The sequence below is a fragment of the Vulpes lagopus genome, chromosome X (assembly GCF_018345385.1).
Source record: "Vulpes lagopus strain Blue_001 chromosome X, ASM1834538v1, whole genome shotgun sequence".
Lineage (NCBI taxonomy): Eukaryota > Metazoa > Chordata > Mammalia > Carnivora > Canidae > Vulpes > Vulpes lagopus.
In genome coordinates, this window is record NC_054848.1 from 28019790 (window position 1) to 28044873 (window position 25084).

Sequence of the window (25084 nt, forward strand, 5' to 3'; positions counted from 1 at the left end):
ATAGGAGAGAGAGGGTAGGCATTCCTGACCTTTTACAAGTTCAAAGAGAAGTCCTCCATGGCACTATTAATAACATAGTATGTGGCACTGGAACAGAAGATTCACATCTTTCCATCTCTTAATGTCATTCTCAATCTGATAGATCTGGAAAATACCTAAGGTTGGCCAGAGTGTCCTTTAATCTCTGCTGAGATTCAAGGGCTTCTTTGACTACTTGATAGGAAGGCAAATATGTACTCTTGGTGAAAATACCTTTTAGGATTCAATGGGTTATGATGAAGAGTACTGAGCAGAAAGAATTTTTTAAGTGTGTTTAGTAGTTTTAAAAGGACCAAGCAGTGTGATAGAAGAGAGATAAGATAAGGAGGCAGAGGCTGAGAAGAGTCTACATCCTTGCAATCACAAGGATATGGTGATTCAAGGACACAGGAGTAAAACAACAGACGACTATAAGAGAGGTCTCAGACAAGGAAAGACTACAAAAGCATTCCTTCTGATATTCCCAAATGTGAAAGCCCCTCCATATGTTAATTATTAAAAATGAGCAAGCTCATAAGCAAATGAAAAAAGTATCAGGGTAGTTTTGAAACTATATTGCAGTGAGTTGAGATGGAGTTGGAAAGGGTTTTGAGAAAACAAGAAAGTGTTTGTCTATGAAATATAGTCTGGATGAAAAATACAATTAAAATTGCCTTCTGGTCTCTGTGCATGCCTAACTTTTCCATCTACACAACTTTAGTGTCTTCTGCGAGATGGGGTCCCTCCATGAACCATTTGTTACCACGCCATAAGACAAATCAATTGATAGTCCATTAGAAACTTCTGCAACAATTTTACAAGGTCCTACATATGTCTGTTGAGTTTAATTATAAAATGACTTGGGTTTTGTGTGTCTTTTTATTTCATTTTTGTAATGCTTCAGTTTTATTATAATTTACAATGAAAAAGAGGGAAAAACTGTTCTTTTCTCAAGACAAAGCAACAGGAGTAAACCAGTTTGGTGAAGGGTCCTATGTTGGCTTGCTGGTTCTACTTGATACCATCGCTATATGGAAAAATCCCAGAATTGGGAATCTCAGGTTCATTTGTGGTTCTTATGGTCTATTTTCTGTTGTCATCCACTATGCTGTCCTCTATCTCTTCCCATATGGCTGTGAATTAGGATTGAGCCTGTTCAGAGTATTTGGAATAAAAAGGTAGGGGATTCAACTGGGTCAATATGGGGCTCATTTCAACTACAGAGTTGAATAGGTAACCTCTGGTCTACCTACTGACTCTGAGCAGGAGCAAAGTACAATTCAAGTTAAGTCAACCCTACTAAATGAAGTAGAGATACTTGCTACAATGAGGATAAACCTCAAATACTATGTTCAGTGAAAGAAACTAGGTATAAAAGAACACTTACTGTATCATTTCATTGACATGAAATATCCAAAAAGACAGACATAGGAACAGATAAATGGTTACCCAGTGCTGGGGTTTGGAGTGGGGAGTGACTATAAAGAGACAAGATTTGTTTTTAGGTTGGTGGAAGTATGCTAAAATTAGATTGTTCTTATGATTATACAACCCTGTAAAAATCCCAAAAGCTTTGACAGATTGGGGGGGAAAACTGTTCCTTACTCAAAATAATTTGAGAGGCACTGGGCAAGAGAACTAAACCAGTTGATACATTTTGAATTTTATACTTAGAATGGGTGAATTTATGATACATAAATTACAAATAAAAATCTGTTTAATAAAGAAATTAATCACTGCTAGTAAAAGACCAGACATCCCAATTTTCCTCCAGATTCTTAAAATATGAGTAGAAAACTCCAAGAAATCAAAATTATTCATATGATACACCTATGGTGACAATGATGTACTACACTGAGTGCTTTAGAGATATTCTCTCATTCAATTCTGACAAGAAATATACATGTTAATTATTATTTTTTTCTGTTTTGACAGCAAGAGATTATAGCCCCAACGGGGATTTCATTATACCCAATGTCACTATAAGATGGTAAATGGGGGAGTTGAAATTTAAGTTCATGTTGGTCTGACTGAAAAAATGCATACTCTTAACTAAAACCAAATGACCTTTGATCTGTTTTGCAGAGGTCCAATATATATATAGACATTCAGAAAACCTTTTGGTGAGTGTTCAGAAAAAAAATGCAATTCCCAAATCAGATTATGAAGTTAATTTGTATGTATAACATATATATAGATAATCATATCCCACTAATCTTTTACTGGCATTAATTTATATTGAGAATACAAAAAATTCACAGTCTCATTCATTTGGTAGTGATTAACAGTTTATTGCAAAACTATGTAGATTCATGCATAGGTGGGTTATAAAAGACATATATTTGTGAAAAAATAGTTTTATTAACCTATTGATGAGATTGGTCTTTTTGTCTCATCTCCACACATTGAAGTAAAATTTAGAAAAATATTCCTGCAAATGTTCTAGAATCTGTTTTATAATCTGCTGATCCTTCCCATCTCAAATGACATCAGTTGTGCCCATTTAAAAGGCAGTGCTATGGAGATGGGCTTTGTATTGCCAGAGGTATATATGTCTGTTTTGCAGGTCAAGGATAAAAATGAAAGGAAGAATCAGAAACATTTTTCACAACAAGAAAACATTCATCAGGATTCTTACCTGCCAGTGGAGGATTATATTCCAAATCAAACCAAGAGTCAGTTTGTGATTTCCATCTACTATGTCAGTACTTCCAATGTTCACTAAATCAACCTGTTAAAGATAAAGGGAAAACATTTAAAGGAAAGAGACAAAATGTCTATTTGGGAAGAAAACAAAATGCGAAGGTAATTGCATTTAGCTATTTTCAGAGCCTACAGTATTACAGCTTTTAAAAAATAATCTAAAAATGAAACAAAATGCATTTGTAAATGCACTCTCTTAACAAACAAGTGCCCCTGAACACATTTGCAAAGAGATAGGAAATGAATGTACTTTTAGTATATAAACAGATGACTGCAGATTAAAGAGGCCAATCAGAATATCTTCAAATAAAATGTATAACAATGATAACTCATAAAGGATGCCTAAAATTAAGATGTGCTTCCTAATACAAAATTGAAACTCAATAAAAAGAAATTTCCTCAGTCCTTTAATCTTGCTCAAAAGAGTGCTATTACAATTAGGGGTGACTGCATTTGACTAAAATGGCCTTGCTTTAGAAACAGATATTAGAACTCTAATAAATAATGGAGCCCTCTTTGCTTTAAGTTTGGGGATCAAAATCTGGCAGGCTCTTTTTTTTAAGGCTAATTCTATCTCCTGTCCTTTATGTTCCTAATATTTTTAGGTGGAGTCAGGATAAACATAAGCATCAGGCAAATAAAATAGATGAATGAAGAGATGTTCAACATTATTAGCCATTAGGAAAAAGCAAATTATAACCACAATGAGCTAGCACTACGCACTTATCATAATGGCTAAAATTTTTAAATAGTGACAACATCAAATGCCAGTGAGGATATGGACAAACTGGATCACTCATGCATTGCTGGGGAAAATGTAAATAGTACAGGCCAGAGTGCCTGGAAAACATTTTGGTCCTTTCTTGCAAAACTTAGCATGGGGGACGTGTGGGTGGCTCAGCGACTGAGCATCTGCCTTTGGCTCGGTGTGGTCTCAGAGTTTCTGGATCAAGTCCCACATTGGGCTCCCCTCGAGGAGCCTGCTTCTCCCTCTGCCTATGTCTCTGCCTCTCTCTCTCTCTGTCTCTCATGAATAAATAAATAAATAAATAAATAAATAAATAAATAAATAAGTCTTTAAAAAAAAACTCAGCATGGGCTTAGCATACAATCCAGCAATTGGGCTCTTGGGCATTTATCCCAAAGCAATGAAAACTTATATTTATACAAAACCCTATGTGTACGTGTTCATATCAGCTTTATTTGTAACGGTCAAACACAGCCATCTGGGAGAACAGCCCAGTTGTTCTTCAGGGGTGAAGGGTTAAACAAGCTGTAGTACATCCATACCATGGAATCCCACTCTGCAATGAAAATAAACTGTTGATAAATGCAGCAACTTGGGTAAATCTCATAGGAATTATGCTGAGTTAAAAAAAAAACAAGGCAAATCTCAAAGGGTTTAAGATACAATGATTAACTATAACGGTTTTGAATAGACAAAGTTAAAGCAATTGATACCAGAGATCAGGGTGAGGGAGTGGGGTAGGTGGATGTGGTTCTAAAATGGCATAGTGGTGGATCCTTGTGGTGATGAATCTGTTCTGCATTTTGTCTGTGATGGTAGAGACAGACACACATGCACAGATGTGAAAATGTACAGAGTTTAAAGCACCTGTCCATGCATACTTGAGTGCAAGTAAAACTCAAGAAATATGAATACTAAAATAAATAAATAAATAAATAAATAAATAAACAAACAAACAAATAAATAAATAAATAAATAAATAAAAATATGAATACTATTGGTGGCTTGTATCAATGTTGATATGTGTAGTGATATCATCGTACAATTTTACAGTATACCACAACTGAGGTAAAGCTTGGCTAAAGGAACACAGGATCTCTCTGTATTATTTCTTACAACTATATGTGAATTTGCAATTATCTCAAAATAAAAAGTTTAACTAAGAAATGGACATCCAGGGATACTTTAAAAGGAGAAAATATCACAGTAAAGTAAATAGGCAACTTCAGATTAAGGCCTGTAGAGTGGATGTGAAACTGTCAGAGCAGGAGTGAGGGTTAAGAAGTAACTCATATTTCTTTCCCAATTTACCATTCTTGGTTCACTGATCCTTTTGGTTGAATTTCTTTTGGCTGCCTCCAGGATCCTACCATTTTTTCTTACCCTAAGGGCAGCAACCTGAGAGACTTGCCTAATCCTCATCTTCCCATGGATATGTTCTCTAAATAGCCAAGAGTCATTTTGATTAAACCTTTCATTTTCTAAGGCTCCAAACCCTTACTGGTCTACATGTCACTCCAACCTGTCTTTTCCATTAGTTTCTTCCTTCAGTAAGAAGGGTCCACCATTCTATCACTCAATGATAAATTATATTCCTTATCATTCATCTAAATTTTCTAGATGTTATTAATCACAACTTGAAAATATGAAGCTGTCTGGGAAATCCAGGTGAAAACAATAAAAAGGCTACCATTTGTTATAATTGTTAAATCACTCCCAATTATGCCTTCTATAAAGTTACTTACAGGTCCAATGGATAATCAAATATTCAAATTTATTTTTGTATCCCAACTATATAAACATTATTGGTTTAATGGCTTAAAACAAATAAAGAATACAGAAAAGAATGTAGAATCACTTGAATAAAGATAGATGATCAAAGTATAAGTCCATAGTTTAATTCCAAATATACTTTATAGTAGAGGATATTACTGAGCTATGCAATAGATTAGATGTGAGGATTGGTACCATATGGACTTCACAGCGGAGTCAGCCTGAAGTAGTATGTAAATGGACATTTCACTAAGGTTCAGCTGAGGAGTGGATAAATGGAAGTCCTGAAAACTAGTTAACATGAAGACTTTGACTTTCTTGGATAGAGCAAAGTCAAAGTAATACTGCCATTATAAGATATTACATGTTGACGATGGTGGAAGAGTAGGGGTCCTCAACTCATCTGGCCCCACAAACACCTAAATAACTTTCAAAACATCCTGAACACCTACGAATTCGACCTGATATTTTAAGAGAGGACAGCTGGAATGCTACAGAGAGAAAAGTTTTTGCCTCTAACAAGGTGGGAAGGTGGGGGCGGAAAAAAGAATAAAATAGGGGAGGGGAACCACGAGTAGCCAGGTTAAAGTGGAGCGGGGAGAGCCTCTGGGGCAGGAAAGCCGAGCCCTGGAGAAGTGGGAACTTTAAAAGTCCGCACCAGTATTTTCCCTGACAGAAAAGTGCTTAGCAGGGAAATTGGGCAGAATCACAGAAGGGACAATGAAGCCTCAAGATTCCCAGAGTCACTAAAAGAGGAGGGGCTCGCAGGGGAAAGCTCACCGCAAACCGGGGTCCGTTAAAGGTAAAGGGCTGGAGAACTGCAACCCTCCGGGGCATTTGGGAGAAGCCAGTTGGTTAGGCAGGCTGGCTCCGGAGGGAGGTGGCTGTACCTTGTTCCCTTTGGGAGAGATGGTCCCCGTAGGCACGGGTCCAGCAGCACGGGCCCCAGATCCCAGGGTGCCCAAGTGGACAAAGCTGTCGATCCTGCATTCCCCCCGGGACAGGAGGAAGCAAGGAGGGTGCAGGACAGCAAGAACTTTCCTGGCACCCCACAAGCTGTGCAGATCAGTGCACCCACGCTGGCCCTGGGAGCATCTAGGCCAGTGAGGACCGGGAGACTGCTTTAGTTACTCACCGGGAGCTTGACTCCAGATCTGGAAATCTAGCTGCGGCCAGCGTTGCTTTTCCTCCTTGTATAACTCTGTGCCTGGGAGAGGCAGGGCCGCCAGGGAACAAAGGCCTCATGGGGTAACAGCTCCCACTGAGCCCCGCACCCAGCAGGGGGCGGGGCATCTGGGCCCAGGCCCTGAAAACCAGCACAGCAGACCCTCCCCCAGAAGACCAGCTGGAAGAACAGGGTAAGAGCAAGTTCTTGACCAAGAAGTGCTGGAAAGCTACAGGACTGAGGGAAAATAGTATATAGAACTAGAGAGTCCTTTTTTACTTTTTTTTCTTTTTCCATTATGACTCATTTTTATATCAGATTAAAAATTTCCAATATTTTTTCTCTTTTCCCACCTTAACTACAATATATTACCAGCTCTTCATTTTCAAGTTTTTTCCTTTTTGACTTACATATTTCTACAATGACATGTCTTAGATATATTTTGCACTTCTGGATTCCCTTCAATGTATTCAATTTAATTTTGGTAGATATACGGCATATGGGCTTTTGTTTTTTTGTTTTTTCTGCCTCATTTTGTTTTACAGTGGTGGAAGTTAGTACCTTCTAAAACACAACCAACATACACCCAGAACCAAGTGGAACACCCTGTTGGCATTCTGTGAGATTAAATTCTCTCTTCCTCCCATTCTTTCCTCCTCTTTTATCTTGTTTATGTTTTGGTGGTCAATGTTGGGGCTTTATATAAGTATTTCTGGTTTATATAAATTTGGGGTTAAGCATCTTCTAACATACAGAAAAAAAATACACTCAGAACCAAGAAGATCACCCTCTAGGACCCCTCAGGTAGACTATATTCTCTCTCCACTACCATTTCCTCACCACCACCATCCCCCCTTTTCTCTTTTTCCTCTTTTCTTTACTTTTTTTTCTTTTTCTTTTTTCTTCTTCTTTGTTTTTGGCTTTTTATTTTTACTACTTTGTTTTAAAATCTGTTTTTCACTTTAGTGGTCCTTTTATCTTGTTCTGTTCTTCTTTTTCTTTTATTTTCTGGTCTCTAACCTCTTCAGAATCATCTAGGGTATATTTTACTTGGGTCGTGGTTGATATTTTTGACTCAGCCTGCCTAAACAGCCACTCTGAACTGGACAAAATGACTAGAAGGAAGAATTCACCAGAAAAGAAAGAACCAGAAACAGTACTCTCTGCCACAGAGTTACAGAATTTGGATTTCAATATGATGTCAGAAATTCAATTCAGAAGTACAATTATAAAGTTATTGGTGGCTCTGGAAAAAAACATAAAGGACTCTAGAGACTTTGTTACAGCAGAATTGAGATCTAATCAGGCCAAAATTAAAAATAGATTAAATGAGATGCAATCCAAACTGGATGTTTTAACTGCTAGGGTTAATGAGGTGGAAGAGAGAGTGAGTGACATAGACAACAAACTGATGGTAAGGAAGGAAGCCGAGGAAAAAGAGAAAAATAATTAAAACCCCTTGAGAAAGGCTTAAGGAAATAAATGATGGGTTGAGAAGGAAGAATATACATCTAATTGGGATTCCAGAAGAGACTGAGAGAGAGGAACACAAAGCATATTTGAACAAATCATAGCTGAGAACTTCCCAAATCTGGGGAAGGAAACAGACATTTAGATCCAAGAGACTGAGAGGACCCCTAAAAAATCAATAAAAACCATTCAATACCTCGACATTTAATAGTGAAACTTGCAAATTTCAAAGATAAAGAGAAAATTCTTGAAGCAGTGCAAGACAAGAGATTCTTAACTTTAATGGGGAGAAATATCAGATTAACACAGACCTCTCCACAGCGACCTGGCAGGCCAGAAAGGGCTGGCAGGATATATTCAGGGTACTAAACGAGAAGAACATGCAGCCAAGAATACTTTATCCAGCAAGGCTCTCATTCAGAATAGAAGGAGAGATAAAGAGCTTCCAAGATAGGCAGAAACTGAAGGAATATGTGACCACCAAACAGGCTCTGCAAGAAATATTAAGGGGAACCCTATAAAAGAAAGGAAGCCCAAAGACACAATCCACAAAAACAGGAACTGAATAGGTAATTCGATGACACTAAATTCATATCTTTCAATAGTTACTCTGAATGTGAATGGGTTAAATGACCCCATCAAAAGACACAGGGTTTCAGACTGTATAAAAAAGCAAGACCCATCTATTTGCTGTCTACAAGAGACATTTGAGACCTAAAGACACCTCCAGCCTGAAAATGAAGGGGTGGAGAACCATTTTACCATTCAAATGGTCCTCAAAAAAAAAGCTGGAGTAGCAATCCTCATGTCAGATAAGTTAAAGTTTATCACAAAGACTGTAGTAAGAGATGAAGAGGGACACTATATCACACTTAAAGGGTCTATCCAGCAAGAAGACCTAACAATCATGAATATTTATGCCCCTAATGTGGGAGCTGCCAAGTATATCAATCAATTAATAAAGTAGAGATAGATAAATAATACACTAATAGTAGGAGAGTTCAACACGGCACTTTCAGCAAATGACAAGTACTTCTAAACAGAACATCACCAAATAAACAAGGCCCTTAAATGATAAACTGGACCAAATAGATTTCACAGATATACACAGAACTTTCCATCTGAATGCAACTGAATACACATTCTTCTCAAGTGAACATGGAACCCTCTCCAGAATAGACCACACACTGGGTCACAAATCAGGTCTCAAACAATACCAAAAGATTAAGATCGTCCCCTGCATATTCTCAGACCACAATGCTTTGAAACTAGAATTCAATCACAAGAACAAATTTGGAAGAAACTCAAACAAATGAAGGTTAAAGAGCATCCTACTAAAAGATCAATGGGTCAACCAGGAAATTAGAGAATTAAAAAGATTCATGGAAACTAATGAAAATGAAGATGCAACTGTTAAAAATCTTTGGGATACAGCAAAAGCAGTCCTAAGAAGGAAATATATTGCAATACAAGCCTCTCTTGAAAAATTGGAAAAAACTCAAATATACAAGCTAACCTCACATCTAAATGAATTGGAGAAACAACAGCAAGTAAAACCTACACCAAGTAGAAGAAGAGAGGCAATAAAGATTCGAACAGAACTCAATGAAATAGAGACTAGAAGTACTGTAGAACAGATCAACAAAACCAGGAGTTGGTTCTTTGAAAGAATTAATAAGATAGGTAAACCATTAGCCAACCTTATTAAAAACAAAAGAGAAAAGACTCTAATAAATTCACAAGAAAGGTCACAACCAATACGAAGGAAATACAAACGATTTTTAAAACATATTAGGAGCAGCGATATACCAACAAATTAGGCAATGTAGAAGAAATGGATGCATTTCAGGAAAACCACAAATTACCAAAACTGTAACAGGAAGAAACAGAAACCTGAAAAGGTCAATAACTAGCAAAGAAATTGAAGTGGTCATCAAAAACCTCCCAAGACACAAAAGTCCAGGGCCAGATGGCTTCCCAGGGGAATTCTATCAAACGTTTGAAGAAGAAACAATACCTATTCTACTAACGCTGTTTTGAAGGATAGAAAGGGATGGAATACTTCCAAACTCGCTTTATGAGGCCAGCATTACCTTGATTCCAAAATCAGACAAAGACCCCACCAAAAAGGAGAATTTATAGACGAATATCCCTGATGAACACACATGCAAAAATTCTCAACAAGATACTAGCCAATAGGATCAAGCAGTAAATGAAGATTATTTACCATGACCAAGTAGTATTTATCCCCAGGATGCAAGGGTGGTTCAACACTTGTAAAACAATCAATGTGATAGATCACATCAACAAGAGAAAAAACAAGAACCATATTATCCTCTCAATAGATGCAGAGAAAGCATTTGAAAAAATATTCAATATTGATTGAATCTGTGAAGGAAGGAACATGAAGGCTGGAAGAAAGAATGTGGCAGGTGGAGGCCTGCCATGAAGATCCCACATGCCTAAAGATATGGGGATAGAGTAAAGGATATTGCCTGATTGAGAATTATAAGTATTGGGCTCAGGGACAATGTGGCATGGGGTGAAATTGTTAATCTGGGACAGGATTATGAAGAATACTTAATTCTCAATTCATATAAGGAACTGACTGATAGGGAGGAGTTAATGAAGTAGAGAGGCAATAGTAGCAGAAAAGTTGTGCAGATGTTGGCTAACTGTTACAGGCCCTAAAAAAGATAGCATAGGGGGGGATCCCTGGGTGGCTCAGCTGTTTGGCACCTGCCTTTGGCCCAGGGTGCGATCCTGGAGTCCTGGGATCGAGTCCCGTGTTGGGCTTCCGGCATGGGGCCTGCTTCTCCCTCTGCTTGTGTCTCCACCTCTCTCTCTCTCTCTCTCTTTCTCTGTGTGTGTGTGTGTGTGTCTATCATGAATAAATAAATAAATCTTAAAAAAAAGATAGCATAGATCAATTATAGATGTCTTAAACTAATACAAGGAAGCTTAAATTTTTCTCAGGGACAACCACCTTTTTCCCAATTCTGAGCTCTAACAAATGTGCATTTTATAAGAACATACTGTATCTTTAATTACAACTTGACAAGTAACATGGTGATAACCATAGAGCCATTTCCGTTGTCAGCTTTCAGTAAACAGAAGAGCAGAGTATTAAATCTTAGTTTTGTGCAGTCTATAGAAAGTTACAATGATGCAATCCAATTTATGTAACTTTGTTGATTTAAAATTATATTTTGTTAGTTTACTTTTTTTATTGCCAGTATCACTCACTATATCATCAGGTCCTACTATGGCAGGGACCACCTCTGTTTCACTGGTGGTCCTTGCCCTGGAGCATAATGAGTGAGTACCATGGTTTATAAATGGTGTTTCACTCATATATTCTCTATTTTGTATGCCTTAGGAGGTGGCTTTTAGCACACTGCAATTAGTACCAGTCATCATTCCTTTCTAAAGTTCCAAACTTGATCAAGTCAAGCTGCCATAAGGGGGTATTTTGACATCCTGTATTTGGGTTGTAAGAAACACAACCATAACCATTTTTTGAGTATCAAACTATAGGCAAATTTTTGAGCTGTTTTTTATTTATGTGTGTGTGTATATATATATGTATATATATATAGTCTACTTTTGTTCATTTTAGAAATATTTTATTGCTTTATATATAGTCACATGAATACATTTTACACAAATGCATGAGATCTCATACATGCATCTCTCCCACCTTTCTTGAAGCAAGCTCTTTTCCGTTTTGTTTGCCTCTATTTCTTTCCCTGACTTCTTTCCTAATCTGACCTAAAAAAAAGTTTCATATTCTTCTCCTATTCATATGATCACTGCATGTGGCACAAATCTATAGGGTTTTATATTCTACCAAAAATGGCATATTATTCAGATTCTATTCATTATTGCTTTTACCAAACAATAATCCATTTTATTCATTCATTTTAATGGCTGCATAATAGTTAATAGTTTGGTTGTATCCTAGAGTATTTAGCCAGTCCCATGTTAGTGGACATTCACTTTGTTTCTATACTTGTAATATTTGTTTTGTTTTAATTTGCTACTTTATATAATATTGCAATGGACAACTTGTATATACATCCCCAGATAACTGATGTTTTTATTGTTATAATAGCTATTCCCAGGAATGTATTTACTAGACCAAATGTATACATATTTTTTTAATTTTGGTAGGTTTTTCTTTATAAAAAGGTTTTAGCATGTCTTTTAACCAGCGATGTATATGAATAGGCTCCTCTCTTACCAGCAATAGATGTTTTTGCCTTTTCATTTTGCCTGTCTAATGAGCGAAAAGATAATGCCTTGTTAATTTATTTCCATGATTCCTAGTACATTTGGAATATCTTTTTGTATGACTGATTATTTCAATTTCATCTGTAAACTGTTAATATGGCTTATTCATTTTCTATAGGTTAGTTTTCTTTTCCTTCTTAATTTTAAGAGCTCTTTGCTACTAATAGATAACATTTATTGAGTACTTACCACATTTAAGATATGATTTAATCAATTTTATATAGTTCAACAATTTAATTTTATATTCATATTCATGAGTGAGATTGTCTTATACATATAAATGTATAATGTATTTTATTTTATGTTTATTGACTGTTGGTACTATGGTTATTCTGACATCACAAAAGGAATTGCAGGATTTTACCTTCTTATGCTTTGGAATACCTTAAAATATAGGAATTACTTATTCTTTCAGGATTAGGTTAAATTCATATGTGAAGAATCCTGGCATATATTTCCATGGTAGATCTCTAATACTTACCAATGTTTTCAGAGGTAATTAGTCTAGTTTAATTTTCTGCTACTCTTATGTCAATTTTAGTAATTTTCATTGTTCTAGGAAATCATCCATGTCCCAGATTTTTCAAAATTAGCTTCACAGAATTGCTTGTAGTATTCTCTCAGTTTCTTCTGAATCTGTGGTTACACATCCTTTCTCATTACTAATCTCTTCTATTTTTCATTCTCTTCTTATTTTCTTTTGTTAGGATTAGAAGAGATTTATCTCTCTTGTTGATCTATTCAAAGAGCTAGCTTTTGAATGCAATCCCACCTATATTTTTCAGTCTTTTATTTTGAATTTACTTTTCATTATTGTTTTTCTTCTTATAATGTCTTAAGATATATACCTATTTTGTCTCTATCTTTAAAAAACATTAAGCCTATAAGGTTCTCCCTGAATACACCTTTCACTCTATGCATATCATCATCACAGTAAAAGTATGAGATAGTTACTATTTTATATATGTTTTACCTAGAGGAAAACAGAATGTCAAAGGTACATGAAGCTTTCACAAGATCAGATTTAAAACCAAGTCTGGATAGGAGAGATAATTCCTTAATTAAATCTAGAGAATTCTTCATGAAGTGCTTTAATAGGCTGTCTCTAAATTAATAAATATTGCACACCACCATGTAGACAAGGAATATTATTTGTTTGGGTTATGTTTTGTCTCTTGCTGTACAACTCTTCTTCAAATTACCAAGGACTATAAGAAATTCATAGTCACTAAGGCTCTAGAAGAGGGAGGGGTATTTTGTTGCCTAAAACGTACTGTTCATGGTCTTGTTACTATTGAATGCTTATATCGACAGTCTATCCCATTTTGACTCTAAATTCTCATATGCTTGGTGTTTTTATAATGCCATATTTCCTATGTAGCTATGAATGAGGTCCTTATTAAAAAAATCATTACTTGCTACTCTTAAATAATCACATGCACAATGGCTTCTTTTAAATATCTTTCTAATATCTGCCTTGGAGTTATATCTTTCAAGGATTCTCAGTCCAATTTCTAACTAACTATGGAAAGGAAAAACAAAGACTGAAATATGTTAAAATATGTGTTAAATGAATAATTGTGTGTCGGTCTAGTAAGCAAAACAAAAAAAACATTTATGTAACATATATGATAATATATGGATCCTGTGTGTGTGTGTGTGTGTGCATTGTAACAAGCACTAGATAGCAGGTAATTCAATGTTGAAGTCACATAAGACACCCAAAGTTATGTTTTCCTGTTCAGCAGAATGAAACATCTGATACTAAATGAATAAGTGTGAAAATTGATATTGTATGCGAAAATTAAATAGCATGCATTGAATTTTTGCAGACAAAAGTTCACCTACACATGAAAATTGGACTTCTGAGTTCCTACAAACAGGCTTTAGACTTCACTCACAAAGTAACATTACATTCTGGCTCAGAGTTTTACAGCAATCTCTGTGCAAGATGCTTTATTCAAACAATTTTAGAGGATAGAAAATTCTCACCATTTGACTTGCCATAATGGAATCTTCTTATGGCTCTAATAGAATATTTAAATGTGAACTCTTGGGACAATATCCCTTGAGTCAGAATGCAAAAAAAGCATGTAGGAAACCTAATGAATTAGCTTTTGAAATATAGTAGTCTATTGTTGTCATGTGAGGACACAGACTAGAGGGAATTTCTTTTTTGTGACCACACCAGTACTTTGACTAAAGTACTTTATTTTATACAAAAATATCTAGTTAGTAATTCTAAGGTTAATATATAAGTATTTCACAAATCAAAACCACAATGAGATACCACCTCACACTTGTCAGAATGGCTAAAATTAACAAGTCAAGAACCCACAGATGTTGATGAGGATGCAGAGAAAGAGGAACCCTCTTACATTGTTGGTGGGGATGCAAGCTGGTGCAGCCACTCTGGAAAACGGGATGGAGGGTCCTCCAGAAGTTAAAAATAGAGCTACCCTATGACCCAGGAATTGCACTACTGGGTATTTATCCAGAAGGATACAAACAAAGTGATTCAAAAGGGCACATGTACCCCAATGTTTATAGCAGCCATGTCCACAATAGCCAAACTATGGAAAGAACCCAGATGTCTATTGACAGATGAATGGATCAAGAAGATGTGAGATAGATAGATGATAGATAGATAGATAGATAGATAGATATGAATGAATATTCCTCAGCCATCAAAAAGAATGAAACTTTACTATTTGCAACAACGGGGATGGAAGTAGAGAGTATTATGCTAAGTGAAATAAGTCAATGAGAGAAAGATAAATATCATATGATTTCACTCATATGTAGAATTTAAGAAACAAAACAGATGAACATAAGGGAAAAGAGGGAAAAATAAATAAGAAAATCAGAGAGGGAGGCAAACCATGAGAGACTCTTAACTCTAGGAGAGAAACTGAGGGTTGCTGGAGGGCAGGTGTATGGGGGTATGGGGTAACGGGGTGATATGCATTAAGGAGGATAGGCGAAGTAATGAGCACTGGGTGTTCTATGCAACTGAATCAATGAACTCTACCTCTGAAACTAATATATATGTTAATTAATTGATTTTAAATAAAGTAAAAAATAAATATGATGCTTAGCATCTGCAAATATATATATATATATATACACACACACACACATATTATTTACCATATATCTCTGAAATAATATTTTAGAGAGCACTGTTACTTCTTAGTGCTCTACCTCCTAAATGAGTGTGCTAACCACTGGGCTATGAGGACCAATTCTTTTTCATTGTTTATTCAAGAAAGCAATGTTTGTTTTATCCCAGGTTTTATTTTACAACAGGTTCCTTCAGGGCATAGATGCAATCTAGCATTGTCAATAATATTTTCTACAAGCCAAATTTATATATCCCATGGCAGTTATAGTAAAAGGATTTATATATATTATATTGATATATTTAAGATTTAAGAATACTGATGAAAATCATAAGATTTAAAGCAAATCTGAAATATGATGGTTTAGTGAAAGGAGATTACTGATCTGGGCCAGTTTATATTATTTTTAATTAGCTTTACAGAAAGAGGAATAGCAGAATGTGTTCATTGAACTTGAAATGCTACACACTGACTATAGAATGAGGAACATTTGACATAAAAATAATCGCAGTAGCCCGGTCAAATAATAAAAATGGAAGTTCTTAAGACAGAGCAGAAGGAAGAAAAAAGATGAATAACAGCAGGGGAGTGATATTCCTATGATAAAGCTCTTATGAATTTCTTCGCTTTTTAAACTTTTGCAGTAGCAGGGAGATGGATAAACTTTCCCACTTTTAGTTTGTAAATCATTTAAACATTTATAGTTCTAACTTGGAAGTTGTAGAGTTATCTCATTTAACATGGAAACCATCATCTCTTCTATGAACAATATCTGCCACTTGCCTTTTTAGACAACCACCCAGGACATTTCACAGCTCTAGGCACTAATGAAAACACATCCTGTATCATTCACCCAAATGAAATTAGGTTAGGGCAGGAGGTTCCTCACATGGGTTTCAAAGGATATGGTTCTTTAAGACATTTCAGGTTTAAGGATTTACACTGAGAAAAAGTCACTTTAGTTCCTTGATATGCAGAATACAATCTGAATACTTTTTGTATTAGGGAAGGGGTAAGGGACAAAGGTAAGCCATCCTTTTTTCTTCATCAGCCTTAATACGTGAGTTTAACCAAAAAATGCTGTAAATTAAATCTTATGACTTTACATAGAATGACAAGAATTCAAAAGGAACCATGAAATGTCATCATTAAAAGTTGGATGATTTCCTTAACCAGAATCTTAAACAGTGACTAACAATTAAGAAAATACCATGCATTGGAATTTATCATATAAAGATCCCTCCTGATGCTTAGACCTTATGCAGATGCTTCTACCTTCTACTTATTTCTTTTTTTATACTCTTACATTTCTTTCTGACAAATTGTTCACAACTGAGAATTCCATCCCAGCATTCTAGATAAATAAGATTTGCTTTTAAAGTGTGTTAAGCTGCCGGGACCCCTGCACCCCGATGTTTATAGCAGCAATGTCCACAATAGCCAAACTATGGAAGGAGCCTCAGTGTCCATCGAAAGATGAATGGATAAAGATGTGGTCTAGTTATACAATGGAATATTACTCAGCCATTAGAAACGACAAATACCCACCATTTGCTTCGACGTGGATGGAACTGGAGGGTATTATGCTGAGTGAAATAAGTCCATCGGAGAAGGACAAACATTATATGGCCTATCCATTTGGGGAATATAAAAAATAGTGAAAGGGAATAAAGGGGAAAGGAGAAAAAATGAGTGGGAAATATCTGAAAGGGAGACAGAACATGAGAGACTCCTAACTCTGGGAAACGAACAAGGGGTGGTAGAAAGGGAGGTAGGTGGGGGGTGGGGGTGACTGGGTGACGGGCACTGAGGGGGGCACTTGATGGGATAAGCACTGGGTGTTATTCTATATGTTCGCAAATTGAACACCAATAAAAAATAATAAAATAATAAAATAAAATGGGTTAAGCACTTTTTCTAAAACATCGGCTATTGTGCAGTCAAGCTAAAGAGACTTCTCCATATTCAAGAGAAATTCCTCAAGTATTTTTGTAATACTTCCAAATATAATGCATTTAAATGATCAAAAATGCAGGAAAAGCAGTTTTGCTGTCCTGCAGCATGTACTTTTATACTGTCTTTAAAATTCATGTAAAATTTTAAGACTTATACACATAAATCATACTTATTTTCTTCCATTGAGAAACATATATACTGAATCTTTCATAATTGGATGATTAATAGTTCAATATACAACCTTAAGAGTGGGCTGCATTGACTCTTGTGGACTTGGATCTCCACTTGGCAGGTTTTCTTTATTCCCTGTTATATCTCTATCTTCCAAAGAGTATTTTCAAAAATTTTATAGAAATATAGAAGTTTATACTAGATAATACCTTTTAGCATCACATTTTGATCTAGAATACATCCTAAGACTTAGTTCTGGGTACAGTACTTGCTATGAAGATACTATCCTCACTTTCAGTGATTAACACATATTTAGTCATTTGTTAAATATTTTTGATCAGCCATCATATGCCACGTGTTAAGTGTTAAAGATGGAGACAGACTTAAAAAATGGACTGTTCTATCAAATTGCCTAAAGATTAGTGAAATAAGTTCCAGTTTCTCTGTATTTTGGATGTGTTTATGATTATAATCATTTGTCGCAAGGTACTTCTTTTAATGGAACTGTGTTTTCACTTGCTTATACGCTGCCTCTTTGGCAATAAAGATCGAAGCAGTTGAGTTTTAAAAACCCCATAATGTTGAGAAAATAGAAACAGTAAAGGAGTAAAAGAAAATCAAAACAAATATATCAAAGTAGAGGTTTCAATGCAGGTAGTTTCATTGATCATAAAATGCAGGACTCAACGTTTGGCAAAGTAGTTCCTATAGCTCAACTAAGCAAAATTTCTTATATGGAATATTATGTACTAGAAGGTGTCATTTGAGAAAATGGAAGCTGTCCTCAGTAATAATTTCACAATGTAGAAGAAAAGATGTATTCACTTTCAATACAAGATTATTCAACTTGAATTTTTATATATTATACGTCTTATATCTAGCAATACGGACTGTTGCTTTAATGAAACCAGAACCCTATACAGCCATAACTTTGTTTTTTAAAGATTTTATTTATTTATTGATGACAGACACACGGAGAGAGCGAAGCAGAGACACAGGCAGAGGGAGAAGCAGGCTCCATGCAGAGAGCCTGATGTGGGACTTGATCCTGGGACTCAGGGATCACACCGTGAGCCAAAGGCAAACGCTCAACCACTGAGCCACCCAGGCTTCCCCATCCATAGCTTTCTAACCTTGAGTCATGTATACTAATTTCAAGGAAAAAATTGGCAGTAGCAACCCCAAAAACTTTTAAGTTACATAACTAACATTCATTTTAAGAAGAAATTTTAAATTATAATACACCTTGAAGCCATATTATTATTATCCCCAAATACCTCTAAGTGTACAAGTCATAGGTAAATGGCTACCTCAATTTTGAGTTTAATATGCAAGAAAAAATACTGTTTTACCTTAATGCAAGAAACGCACTGGCCTGGGAAGGATAACCAACTTACCTTATGAAATTATTTTAAATGAGAATTAGCCTCATTTTTAAGAGTAGTACTTCCCATTGCATCTGAATATAAATTTGCAGATTACATTATATGCTTGTATACAATTTTTATATTCCATGAAAGAATATTTTGAAATAAGTACAACCATTTCTATTAGTACATGTCAGAGATGATGAAATGGAACCTAAGTCATGGGATCATCTGGCAAAAATCCTGGAGTTAGTGAGTAGTGGGGTTAAAAGGATATACTTCTTCTGGATCCTTAAATGAATATATATAAGGTACAGACATATTATAGTCCTATTGTGTGGACTGAAAATTTAGTGTCTAACATGAATTAACTTAAAAATTTGGAATTTACATCTGAACACTGGATTTTATGAGTAATAAATGGAAGCAGTTTATATTTAGTCAAAGATATTATATTCTGACATACTCCAAAATATGTATTATATGGCTATTTAAGTTTCTGAATACTTAAAGAACACATAAAATACTAGTTTTAAAGAACACTTTGGAAACCTCTTTATCTAAGATCATATGCCAGGAAGAGTGACTGCTATGTCATTTTTCAGATCAGTGACACTTGACAACCATTCAATCTAATTCAGTGACAATTTTCAATGATGTGATTAAGTGAATATTTGAACATAGCTGACATTTGAATTTTCAACCTAGGCTCTTAAATACTCACTTTGGATTTGTGGTTTAAATGTATAAAAATGATCTTATTTGTTTTGTGCTACTTCACATTGTATATTTGAAGTTACTTGGTAAAAATTTGTCACTTTGTCATAGACAATTGATGAGAGTGACGTATTGAACGTGAGTATGAGATTTGTTAACTGTGTCAGCTAATATTAAATCAGTAAAGTCCTGGTATACTGTATACCCAGGATGTATTAACAACACTACATTTTTTGTATGAATCTTTAAAATAATGATGGAGTATATTCTATGACTTCAAAGGGACATTGAGAATTATAAAATGTAAACATGGAAATCTTGGGGGCACCTGGGTGGCTCAGTCGATTAAGTGTCTGGCTCTTGGTTTCTGCTCAGATCATGATCTTAGGGTCCTGGGATCAAGCTCCTACTTATCCCTCTCTCTTTAGTTCTCCTTGCTCTCTCGCTCTCTCTCTATCTCTCTGTCTCTGTCTCTTTCTCTCTGGAATGAATAAATAATCTTAAAAAAAACAAAACATGGAAATCTTGGGATGGAAGACAAAACAAAGTGGAATTAGCCAATTAACAGAAGAAGACAGGTATCATGTATCCAGAGGGCACTTTAAAACACCATAGGCAGTTAAATATCCCTACCAGACTTTTAATGGTGAAATTCCTTTAACAGTGAAAAAAATCATTCATTATTCAATTTGACATAAAATGATGAAAACATCAAATCTCTGGTAGAGGAAACTCATTGACTGGAACTTACTTACACCTAAGGGGTAAAAAATCTATTAATAAACAAGTTTAAATGACCCATTAAATGTTTCATTTGAGAGACAATGGGGTTAAAGACCTAGTCAGATGGAGACTGTCACACACAAAAGTGGAGAAGGGTAAAGGAATGGTAGAGTGGCAATATGAGAGATGTTTCCATGCTACCTGTTATCTGCTTTATCTAATTTCAGCAAGGAACAATGAAATGCAAGCTGTGGCTATGTTTTATATCTTCAGCTGGGGTGTAGACAAGCTTAACCACTTGGTACAGTCAGTCTCTATTTCACAGGATTTTGTACTTTCTTTTGTTTGCTTTTTTAAACCACGGCCAACTTTATTACAAATGAGCTTTGCTCTCAGCAAATATTGTAATAAAGGTATCACTGCACTTGGAAGTACTTTATTCTCAATAAGTAGTTTTGAAAATAAATTATTGATAGCAGAAATAACTTCATGCTAAATCGGCCACTACAGAGAATGCAAATCAGAACATAAATGTGGTGTCTGAGCTCTACAGAGCTAAGCTCTGAGTGGCATTTGAATAACGAGAACAAGTGAGACGTCAGGACGGAGAAAGGAGAGGAAACTGAGGCATGGAGTCAAATTGAGTTGCTAGTTGAGAACCAGGAATGTGCTGAAACTGATCACTTATGGCAGAGGAATAGGCCAAAGTGGACAAGATCCTAAGAAGGAAGGAGAAAACAAAATGAACTTGACCTAAGATTTTCAAACTACCATAAAGTAGCCTTTCAAAAGGAAGCTTCTGGGCAGCCCAGGTGGCTTAGTGGTTTAGCGGCGTCTTCAGCCCAGGGCCTGATCCTGGAGACCCTGGATTGAATCCCATATCAGGCTCCCTGCATGGAGCCTTGCTTCTCCCTCTGCCTGTGTCTCTGCTGCTCTCTCTCTCTCTCTCTCTCTCTCTCTCTGTATTTCTCATTAATAAATAAATAAAATCTTTAAAAAAAAAAAACAAAAGGAAGCTTCTAACACTCCTTTAACAACAGGAAAGACCAACGTTTTTCACGTGATTTTAAAAATCAGATTTGCAGGGACACCTGGGTGGCTCAGGGGTTGTCTGTCTTTGGCTCAGGGTGTGATCCAGGGTTCTGGGATCAAGTCCTGCATCGGGCTCCCTGTGAGGAGCCTGCTTCTCCCTCTGCCTGTGTCTCTGCCTCTCTCTCTCTCTCTCTCTCTCTGTCTCTCATGAATAAATAAATAAATCTTTTTAAAAAATTAGATTTGCAGAATTGTGAAGCCTCTAATGATTTTCTGTCAGCAATTGTCAATTTCTTAAAGTCTGGAAGAACTTATCACTGGTACCATTAGACTCAGAAGCCTTTGTGAAAGATTGGTTTTGTTTAAATTTTATGATTTCCTAACTTCTCTTGCCTATTGATTAAGGTACTCTATATTCCATTATGTTAATTCTTACAATTTGCTATTTTAAATAGAACATAATCTAAGTTAACTATTTTTTTATAATCAACATAAAGTTCTGTGTAGAGTCTGTTTTCGGTTTGATTGATTGATTGATTGATTCATGAGAGACACAGAGAGAGGCAGAGACATAGGCAGAGGGCTCCCTGCGAGGAGCCAGATGCGGACTCGATCCCAGGATCCCGGGATCACGACTTGAGCCAAAGGCAGAGGCTCAACCACTGAGCCACCCAGGTGCCCTGTTTTTGGTTTCTATATCTCTTAAACTTGTGGTTAATATTCTGTATATATTTCATATATTTACTTTCCCTCCTACTTCTCCTGATTAAATTTATGAGATTAGACTATTTTATTATTTTATTACAAGAACTAGCTCTGAAATTTATATAGTGTTTCTAACATTTATTTATTCATTTACCTCTTATTTTCTACTTTCCTTACAGTGTTTTCTCTTTTTGTAATATTTATGGTTGAAATCTTGAATTAATTTATCCTTTTTTAAATGAAAATAAAAGTGAATACACAAATTGAGCCTCTGAGTAAAACCTAAGCCACTTCTCATGGAATGCTTTTACCTACACAAAAGTGTGTTTGTACTCTTGATTCTTCATACAAAACATTTTAAGTTAATCAAATTCAATTTTTTAAAGTATTATTAATTTCTAGTATTATATTATCACTATCAGAGTATGCACCTTAAAAGTTTTTCTTTTTATGTACGTAATGACACTTTCACTGCATCCTAATATATTATCTATATTCGTACATGGGGCAGGAATATTTTTTAATATATTTATCTTCTCCTATGCCTTTGGTAAGTTTGTGCAGCAGAACAGAAATTAGAAATAACTCTTAGTTCCTTTTCAGGCTCCAATGTTCCCCAGAAGCATGGGAAGGGATGTGTTATCAGCTGGTTCCAAAATTAGCCAGAAACCATCTCCACTCCCTGTCAGTAAATAGAGGTGGTATGCTTTCAGAAGGGAATGGCTTCCTGGTACACTCAGCAAAGTTGGACCCTAGCCAACACTAGGGCTCTCCATAGAGACATTCTCAAGTCCCCATTTACCAGAAAATAGAGGTAGTTGGAATGCTGGTTATTCTCTGTCCTTCCTCCCCACTTCTTCACCCCTTCTGTGCATTAGATGACTCATCTAGTATAAGATGATTTTATCATCTAGGATCTCTCATCTTCCGGCTTTTGGTTGAGTTTAAGCAATGAGCGGCTTTGGCAGGATATTGGAGGATTGGGTGGAGAGACCAAGGTATGGATTTTCTCCCAACTCACCCAGCAGGCCAAGATTTGAGAATAACTTCATATTTTAGATACGTGTGGTCACAGTTGCTGGCTAGTGGCCCCTCTCACAAGGTCAGAGCTTGCACAGGTTTCAGGTAACAGCTCTCTCCCTTTCATCTCTTCAGGTTTAGGAATAAAGGCTATTAACGCGTGCTAGTTCCAGCATGCTTCACCATTCATTGTTAGTTCCTTTAATTCTCCTTATTTTTCTGTATCTTTTCCCTTCATTACAGTCTCTTCAGCTTTGTCTTTGCAGGCTTTCTGTTTCATACCAGAACTGTTAATGAGACACATGGATTCATCAGAAGACAAGGGCTTTGGTGGTGAATTTATCAGTGGATACTTCAGTGGACCAAAGATGAAAGGCTTTTCCCCTGCCTATGAAAGGCACCACATAGGTTTACTGATCTCTGGCCATTCCTAAGGACAGGGAAGAACATTCCGAATAATGTCAAAGAATTTTCCAAATGCCTGTCTGAGAGCTCAGATTTGGATTTAGTGAGTTTAAATTATAAACTATTGTTTTTCCTGCAAATCCAAATTAATGGGGCAGAAGATTTATACATAATTATCACATTTTATAGAATCATCCATGCTTTGGAGTATCAATGGGAAAAATTGCTATTAAATCTATGGTTTATGCTATCTCTATGATTATGATTATGATTATTTGATGCTAAATGTGTTCTAATCTGACAGTGGCGAATTAAAGACTAATAAAAATATATTTCCGACCCTGTGGTCTGGTCCACTCCCATCATCCACACAGAACCTGCTCCCTGAGCTGCCTGGCAGAGGAACCCATCCAGAATCCCTGTAGGACAGAAAACCTCAACATGGAAAACTCTGCAGTGAAAATGAAGGAATGCCTGAGAACAAGGAAAAAGGGAAAACAAGGAACAGCCACAGGGTGTGGGAAAACCAGAAGTAGCTTGTACTCTGGAAAACAAGGACAAGTTAGAAATCAAGGGAAAGACAAATCACAAGGGAAAGGCAGAAAAATCAGGAAATAATAAAGGACATGAAAAAGCCAGAAGAATGCAGCAAAGCCACAGAGCAAGGAAAAGCCAGAAGAAGAAAGCCCAAAGGGTGAGGGAAAGCAAAAAGAAAGAAAGCCAGCCAGTGAACCAAAGGCTGCAGCGAAGTACCCAGCTGGGGATGGTGTACCCAGAAAGACCCGAAGAAAAACCACTAAGTGGCTGGCTCAGTGCTTCAAGAAATGTGAGGCCATAACCAATACCCATGTGAGGAGTGAGGAGATAGCAAGAGAATTCGATAAGATGGCCAGGGTGGAGGATGATGTGGAGAAAACCAGACAGAAATCGGGGGTCGTAATATGAGTGCAAAGAGGTTTACAAGATCCCTTCCACTCAAAGAGCCCAAGAGAACTGGTGGGGGGTGGCTGCAGGGCCCCACAAAGGGGCTTTGAAGGCATTCCTTTTGTGTAGTGCCCCTGGGATGTATTTGCCAGGCCCTGTGCTTTAACCTTATGCTAATTATTTGCTTTAGCTGTCACTCTTGTTATCAGTAGTCCTTTGGCCCAACTAGAGTACTCCATCAGTAGGGGATTTTCACTCAGGTGCACTGCAAAGATGTTGTAATTCTTGGGGGGTGAGGGGAAACAGCTTATAATATCAAAAAATGTATATCCATTAAATTTTCTTTGTGGTTTTAGTAGTATTTCTATTATGCAGTATGTTGTATTATGTTTTATTTTTTTTTAAGATATATTTATTATGGAGAGAGAAAGCAGGGGAGAGGAGCAGACAGAGAGGAAGAGTCTTAAGCAAACTCCTGTTGAGTGCAGAGCCCAACAAGGGGCGTGATCTCACCTGAGTCCAGGACCTGGGCCAAAACCAAGAGTCAGATGCTTAACTGACTGTGCTACCCAGGTACCCCTGCATTATACATATTATATGTATATAGTATATATTATATATATTAAATATTTTATTTACTTATTCATGAGAGACATGGAGAGTGGCAGAGACATAGGCAGAGGGAGAAGCAGGCTCCATGCACAGAGCCCCAGGTGGGGGCTCAATCCCGGACCCCTGGATCAGGCCCTGAGCCAAAGGCAGACGCTCAACC

At 36.4% G+C, this 25084-nt stretch overlaps 1 protein-coding gene across 8 annotated transcripts in view; it reads right to left on the minus strand.

Moving 5' to 3' along the window:
• Positions 1-25084, minus strand: part of DMD (dystrophin) — a 2057113-nt gene that overhangs the window by 1661472 nt on the left and 370557 nt on the right. For all 8 annotated transcript variants that reach the window (XM_041741334.1, XM_041741335.1, XM_041741332.1 and 5 more), the window contains one exon: positions 2657-2749. In XM_041741334.1, coding sequence (XP_041597268.1) covers positions 2657-2749 — 93 coding nt within the window. The remainder of the gene's footprint in view (positions 1-2656; positions 2750-25084) is intronic.